Source organism: Guillardia theta (genome assembly GCF_000315625.1).
Source record: "Guillardia theta CCMP2712 unplaced genomic scaffold GUITHscaffold_20, whole genome shotgun sequence".
Classification (NCBI taxonomy): Eukaryota; class Cryptophyceae; order Pyrenomonadales; family Geminigeraceae; genus Guillardia; species Guillardia theta.
Genome location: NW_005434654.1, coordinates 611,527 through 619,120, shown reverse-complemented (window position 1 = coordinate 619,120; position 7,594 = coordinate 611,527). Strand labels below are relative to the sequence as shown.

General features: G+C 52.1%; 2 protein-coding genes across 2 annotated transcripts; both read right to left on the bottom strand.

Moving 5' to 3' along the window:
* Nucleotides 1-59: 59 nt before the first annotated feature.
* On the bottom strand, nt 60-1,190 carry GUITHDRAFT_136508 (hypothetical protein; the record flags this gene model as incomplete). Its single annotated transcript, XM_005835775.1, is given in 7 exon segments — nt 60-197; nt 242-326; nt 371-449; nt 505-589; nt 631-687; nt 707-784; nt 843-1,190. The coding sequence occupies 7 exon segments, from the start codon at nt 1,188-1,190 to the stop codon at nt 60-62; spliced, it is 870 nt and encodes a 289-aa protein (XP_005835832.1).
* A 4,569-nt stretch (nt 1,191-5,759) lies between these two features.
* On the bottom strand, nt 5,760-6,951 carry GUITHDRAFT_85967 (hypothetical protein; the record flags this gene model as incomplete). Its single annotated transcript, XM_005835774.1, has 6 exons — nt 6,687-6,951; nt 6,543-6,622; nt 6,415-6,478; nt 6,294-6,365; nt 6,208-6,251; nt 5,760-6,154 (listed from the first exon to the last, which is right to left on the bottom strand). Exons 1-6 carry the CDS (start codon nt 6,935-6,937, stop codon nt 5,760-5,762), a joined length of 906 nt encoding a protein of 301 aa, XP_005835831.1. The 5' UTR covers nt 6,938-6,951.
* Nucleotides 6,952-7,594: the final 643 nt, after the last annotated feature.

Genomic DNA, 7,594 nt, shown 5'->3' with positions numbered 1-7,594 from the left:
AAATCGGCATATCAATCTCGAGAGAGCATACTGCACGAGGAACAAGAGCGTTGGATCAGTCAGGAAGTAGCAGAGGGGGAGGAGACCTGGGCCCGAGGGTAGTCGTTCTTTGCTGCCAGAATCAACAAGCGCAAAGTGCTTCCCTGAATGACTTGCTTGTCTGCCTTACGTCTGATGTTGCAGAGATTGTACAGAGACTGCAATCACTTGTCATCGTGGATACAATCTTAGAGCACATCACCTTTGCGTACCCAGATGTTGCCGACTGCTCGAACCATTTTTCTGCTTCAACCGGATCCGGTCCATGCGTGTTGGCTAGTTTCTTGCTGATGAAGCTCATGAGAGCATGGAGGAAGCCTCCTCGCCTCACCTCGCGTTCGTCAACAGTTTGGCTGTTCCTCCTCCCAGATAGAAAGGTTGAATCTCCTTCCTTAATCGCATTCCCTTCCCTGCGACAGCCCATGGCATCACGGTGTGGCTTGAGGAGGGAGGCGTGGGAAATACCTTTCATGAACCTCCATGCGATGTTGAACGATGCGGCTCGATGCCCCGCCTGAGCTGCAAGCAGAAGCAGCTCGTTCGATCGCTCCTGCTCCCCCGTCAGAGTGCGATTCCCTCGCTCAGTCTCACAATGTCCTGCTCGCATCCCTTCCCCTCTGCAAATCGTTTGCCCATGACATACTGAGCCTGTTGGAAGCATCAAGACCTCCAACACTCGCGCCCTTCCTGCCACCTCCGCATCGCCGGCATCCGCCACCTCCAGGAACAACTTGCTCGCTTTGTACTGCAAGAAGAGACATGGTCTGACCAGAAGCAACATGGCGAGATGCCCGAGAACTCACCTGATCTTGGCGCACGCCTCGACCAGCAGCATAGCAAACGGCTAGGTTGAACTTGGAGTCCACATCTCCCAACTGAGACGCGGTCAGGAAGCAGCGGAAGGCAAGGGTGAGGTCGGATGCTCTGGAAGACTGCAAGGATACACAACATCCCAAGAGCCGAGTCGCCGTCGCGTTCCCGTCTTCTGCTTGCTCGTGGAGAGTGTTCATTAGCGACATGAGGACTTTGCGGTCAAGGTCCTGCTGCTGTAATCTATCCGGCGCAGCTGCGAACTTGGTTGTTTCTGTTCTCCCTACCTCCTGGCAGGTGAAGATAATGGCAAGCAGGACCCACAGCTCTGACGGACGCATAATGCTCTCCTCCTCCCTCAGCTGTTCTTTCCCTCCCTCACCTGCCCTTTCCCTCCCTCAGCTGTTCTTTCCCTCCCTCAGCTGTTCTTTCCCTCCCTCAGCTGTTCTTTCCCTCCCTCAGCTGTTCTTTCCCTCCCTCAGCTGCTCTTTCCCTCCCTCAGCTGTTCTTTCCCTCCCTCAGCTGTTCTTTCCCTCCCTCAGCTGCTCTTTCCCTCCCTCAGCTGCTCTTTCCCTCCCTCAGCTGTTCCCCTCCTCGCACTCCTGCCATTCCTTCGACTCCATCCATTCCCGCCACCGAATGATGGAACCCGCCTCAGATTTTTCAAATCTACACGCCTGCCACCGCGCGGCGGCCAATGACCAAGGCTCATGATTTAAAGTAGCAACTTACTGGTACCAAGCACCACCTCAAGTACCACCATCGCTTCAACGCCACACCATCGCTATCGACGATCAGAACTCTTGCAGGGCTGATGAGTTGCCGGGAAGCACGAGGAGCGAGGCGGTGAGACGTATAGGCGTGTAGAAGAAATTACAAGAGAAGGGACGGAGACCGATGGAGACATGTGTGGTGTTCATCATAAACTTTGTTACACCTTTTATTCATCGAATTACTTCTTGCGCTGGTTGACCATTCGACCCTTGAAGTTCTCGCGAGATCTTCCATCCCATCCTGCAGCACCAGGCGAGCCAGTCAGCGGAAAGAGCCAGGAACAGCAGCACACTCACGGGTCTCGGAGCTCCCAGGGTTCACCTTCCTCCGTCTTGCACTTGTTTTCCTTCCTTTCGTCGAAATGGATTTATATACATCTTGAAAGGTTCTGTCAATGATTACCGTCGACCCTTCCTGTTGATCTTTGTCTGCCAATGCTGCTGTTTCACCGACCTCCGTCGTTGCTTCTGCTTCCTCTCCCTTCTCAGGGACACCCGCAGGCTCTTGCTGCTCTGGGCCGCTCGAGACGACGACAAGAGCTGGTCGGACCACCCTGGTAAGAGTCAAGGAGCCTGCCAGCGCAAGAGATTTCCAGCTCGCCCTCACCTCTTGCCCACCATGTATCCCCGCTGGAACTGCTCGGCCACGAACCCATCGGGATGCTCCGACGAAGGTCGCTGCGAGACAGCTTCGTGCTTGAGAGGGTCAAACTTCTGCCCCAGAGACTCGATGGTAGCCACTCCCTTGAGTCGAAGGCGGGTAAGGAGGGCTGTGGTGAGAGGATCGAATCACCTGTTGCTCAAGGATGGCAAGAAGGAGGGAATCAACTTCCTGGATACCAACAAGAGGAGGTCAGGCACTCAGCAGGGCATCAGGGGCCGACCTTGTAGGATGAAACTATCTCCTTTTCCCTGTCTGTTTGTAAGTTGAAGGAACTTTCAGCTCGTTCCAACGAGTCCAGCACCTTGGGGGTTGGAAAGCTTCACACAAGAGAAAAAGCATCGGAGACTAGGGTACCTTCATCAGGTTTGACGTCACATCTGCAGCGGCAGACTCTCTAGCTGTAGCCAGCTCTTGCTCTGACCTGTGACCGTGCCTCAGCAGCAAACTCGGCAAGTGGGACTTCACCTGGTCTTGAAGTTTTCAAAGTCCGTGGCCAGTCGCTCGTACGTAACGGACAGCTCCTTGCAGGACGGCCTCGTCAACTTCTTGTCCTCCACCTGAGCGAGCCAACCTCACACCCTGCCACACCTGCGCTCCTCCTCACCAGCTCGTTCAAGGGACGAATCTCAGTCTCCAACTCCTGGTACCTCGCGCGAGTTTCGAGGACACGAGACTCTAACTCGTCTGCGCGAGCGCGCAACTCAGGGTAAGACGAAATGCTGCGACAACGAGTGAACAAATCTGAGCATAAGAAGTGTGCGAATCACTTCAAGGAGATCTGTGTAGGAGAGTAGATCAAAGGGCATATCCCATCCAGCAAGCTGAAACATGGATCACATATGGCGATCGATTCATCCAACCATGCACCTGTCAACGATGTGAACGACTCCGTTGCTGCACTGCAAATCTGCCGAGTAGATGATGACAGCGTTGCATTTCTTGACCTGTCCTTCCTGTCACTCATTGGGCACGACAAGTATCAGCGCAACAAACACGTTCCTTCTGCTTAATCTCTTCGTCCAACACATAGTCCGTGTAGTCAGAGGGGGTGGTGGCTGATTGAAAATTCAGGACCCTCATCGACCTTCCAACACTTCACCTGTGCGAAGATCTGTAACAACCTTTCGTCCTCGTGCGGAGGACAATGTTTCATATCTCCCATTCAGTTTGTCGATGGACCAGCGGCCCTTGACAAGGCTACATGGAGTCAAAACACGAAGAAGCGAAGATCTGCGGACCTTCCCAACAGAAACTGTTTCAACTCTTCCATCAAGACTTGCTTCCTGCCTTCAGGAGGGACCTGCAAATTTTCGATGCATTCCCACAACAGGCAGTCTTTAGGAAGCTTCACAAGGACTATTATTAACTTTGCGATTGTCCGGGGATCAGTATACCTTGCTGAAAGCGCTGTTCGACGGAGCAAAGAATGTCCACGTTTCATTGCCGTTGCTGAGCGTCTCAGCTAAGCCTAGGTAAAGTTGATGCTTACAAAAGATGATAATTACACTTCAAACCTGTCGCATTGAGAGCAGAAATTAAAATGCTGAATTCTGCTGTCAAGCTGAATATTGATAAGTGCAAGGAAGTCACCAAAACAGTTTGAAACCTGTTCATCTTTGACAAAGACGCCATCATGTCCATTCTGTCCTTAAACATGTCTTCTTCATTTGGCTTCCGAAACTGTTGGCACCATGCAAGCAAAAGTGAGCCTGTTTTTTGTTTGGTCAGGGAAAAATTCACCCGATTGAAGAAGCTCTGCACGGCCGATGACGATGACTTGATGAGATTCTTGGCCTTTTCGCCCAGTTTTGGCCCTGCAGACTCAACCTGCGAAGGCTGTGCCTGGCACAAGGGCAGCCCTCGTCTCGTTCGAAGGTGAATTTTGGATTCGGACTGTGACAAATCTCAGATGACGTCCAGCTCGTCGTCACAGTGAGCACGTGAAGTGTGGAAGGCAGCCGAGTATTGACGAAACCATGGCCTTTGGTGCAATCAGAAATTAAGATGTTAGAATATTGACTCACAGGTTGCGATCAAGCTGAAAAGGAAGGCCGCGTACGATAAGAATGAAAAACTCCGCATTCTCCTCTCTTTGATGTCTTTCTCCCACAGAAACCCAGAATTACCTGTTCAAGAAGGTCTTAGGAAGACCTACATGCTGCCCCTGTTTCTTTGCTTGTACTTGTCCCTTTCTCGTTCTCGTTCTCGTTCTCGTTCTCGTTCTCGTTCTCTTTCCCTTCCGCTCCCACTCCGTTTCCCTCTCCCTCTCCCTCTCCCTCTCCCTCTCCCTCTCCCTCTTCCTCTCCCTCTTCCTCTCCCTCTTCCTCTCCCTCTCCTCGTCCTTCTCATCCTCTGTTCTCGCTTCCCTATCGAGATCCCTTCGTCCCTCACCCCAACCAACCTCCGACCAACCTTCAGCGATGCATTGTGCCCCCTTTTTACAATTTTGTAGATTTGAAAAGAATCCTGATTTTTGTTCCTTGAACTTCAAATCTCTGCTGTAAATTGAAATGGATCCGCCCCAAATGCAACCACATCCCCGCACTTTCACCACTCCCGCGACCCTGCGGCTTCTTGACGAGCCTTCCGAGTTCAGTCCGAATCTCCGAGAGGCTTTTCAAGTTCTTCCCGAACCGTCTCCGAACTTCTCAGTCTGCTCCCTCTTGTGCATAGGTGACTCAGTGACTGTGACTCCTCAGTGGGCCGACTCGGCGCACCGCGCGCGGCCCCGGGCCCCGCGGGGCGGCCGGCGGCGGGGTGATTCAAGCCTAGAAGGGGTAGTAGTGCGGCCGCTTCCGGGTGACAGCGGCACTGGGCCCGGGCCGCGCCGGTCTCAGGCCGCCCGACTCGGCGATGATGATGCCGCCAGGGACGGGCCGGCCGCTCCTGCGCCCAGGCCGCCGCGGGCCCCTAGGCGCCCTCTCACGTTGAAACTATGGCGGGCCGGACACTTCCGATGACTTTCAGTGATGTCACAACTGTTCTCGGTTGAAACAGGTGCACTAGCAGCGGCTTTACTGATTTCAAGTTTGTATGACTCCGTTCAACGGTTTCAGCTTCGTTCCATCATCCGGTCCGTCGCCGCCGTCATCGCCGGGCGGAACCGCCGGGCAGTCACTGTTTGACAGCCAACACTGCGTGACGAATTGTAGGACCGAGAGGAATAGCCACACAAGTTTAGCATCTAGATTGCATGGACTGACAATTTGCAACAATGCTGATCAGCACAGAATAAGAAGAAAGGTTGTCCGGGCTTTTATTGCCGGGCCACATCGCTCGACTCCTCGCTCTCGTCCATCAGACCTTCTTCCTTGCGTCGTGCAATCAAATACTTCTTCAGCTTCATGGACTTGACCTGCATGATTGTGAGAAAGTCCATCTCCGACAACAAGATTCGAGTGCTCATCATACCAAGGAAAGGTCGACAGTACCCCACGTTGAAGGATCAATGCCTCTGCGGCGGACCTCCTGAGTCAAAGGATAAGATCAAGCGGAATGGAACACCAGTCACTTTCCTTCTTTTCAGAAGTCGATGAAGGAGAAGCAGTTTCGGAAGACGTTCCTGTGAGTTCTGACATTTTGATTTTGAAGGCTTTGCCCATAGTACACTTAATCAAACAACTCTTGAGAAATTGACCGGATAGCGACTTTGGGCGCAGATCTGTGATTGTTGACACGAAAACGGAGAGGTTTTCCTTGATTTGTTCTGGCGTGTAATCGATCTTGCCGATACATCCATGGATGTACCCTGCCTTGTCGACCTTGAACACCAAGCCCGATCTGAGGTCCTTGATCCCTTTTTCGATGTCCTCCGTCACTGTCTGGGTCTTTGGATTTGGCATCAGACCACGTGGGCCAAGAATACGTGCTGCATATCGTAATCAGCCTCAGCATAGGATAGCAAGCGATCAAGGGCGAGACCTATGCTGTTGAGTTTAGGCATTGCTTGCGGAGTAGCCAGACATCTTCACAGAGATCAGAATTTTCTCTCGGGCATACAGCAGTACCTTTCGAAATCCAGCTTTCCTTCCTTCACCTTTTCAATCAAGTCCTCAAGTCCCACGTTTTCCACCCCAAGCCTGTGTTAAAGCCCATTAGCAACCAAAAAGTTCTGACAAAAATCTTCACCTCTTGGCTGCATCAGCAGCTTCACCAGTGGCAAAAACAGCAATCTTGATCGATTTCCCGTTACCTTCAATCCGAATTACAAAGTCACAGAAATTGAATGGAAGGAATGGATGAGGCTGATCAATTACCGTGTGGCAATTTGACAAGCCCCCTTATCAAATGGTCTGCCTTGCGGGGGTCCAAGGCTGTCTCGATACACACTTCCACACTGAGGCAACAGGCAAAATGTGAGCAACTTGGAATAAATTCATAACGTAACAATGGACTTTCACCTCTCAACGAATTTGCGATCTGATCCCTTCAAAACCTTTTGCACGGCCGAATCTAGATCGTGCAACTTGTTCGTGCTCTGTGATGCGAATCTTCTTCCGTCCAGAGTTGTCGCGCATGTTCCCCACATCAGGTGAGAAAATCCCGCACCATAGCTGGGCATGAAACATCCCTGCATCGCGGCAGCTCCCGCTGGCCTCCCTGCCTTCCGCAAGGCCATCGACCCCGCAGCGCATGCTGCTCGCAGAGCCATAGCCTCTCAAAGGTACCCCCACTTTCCTCTGTTGACTACCGTATCATTCCCAGGGTCCTGATGACCCATGGAGGAAGCGCATGATAAGATGTTCTCTTGTTTTAATTAGAGCCTCACTTATAAAATCATGCCTTTGTCGATACCCCTGTTCATCCTATGTTCGTCGTTGCTCCACCCACATTCCCACTGAGGCCCTCCAAAAGTTCGCATGAGCGAGATGCAGTCTTGTCCCGAGTTGGCATAGCCGCATCGATGGCAAGGATTTCATGCCGACTGATCGCCGTCAGCGAGGAGGGAGCAGAGGCGAGACGGGACGAGGCAGACAGGTTCTGGAAAGAAGCTTCATCTATTTCCCAACATCACTTTGCCAACCGTGTCAGCATTGTAACTCCAAGGGTTCAGGAGCCGGCCAGAATCAACAAAGACAGATTTTCCATCATCACTGCTCGCCCGGCGATATTTCTAGACCCTTCTTTCATAGCGAGGTACGTCAAGGACGGTGACTTGTACTGTCTAACATCTGGAAATGCGACACTGTCTTGCAATTCGATGTGTATTGTGAAAGGAAAACTGTATCTTCACGTTGATACCTCCACCTACAAAAGTTGGGATTGGTAGGGGCCGAAGTGAAATTTCATCAAGGGGAAAAATCGTACC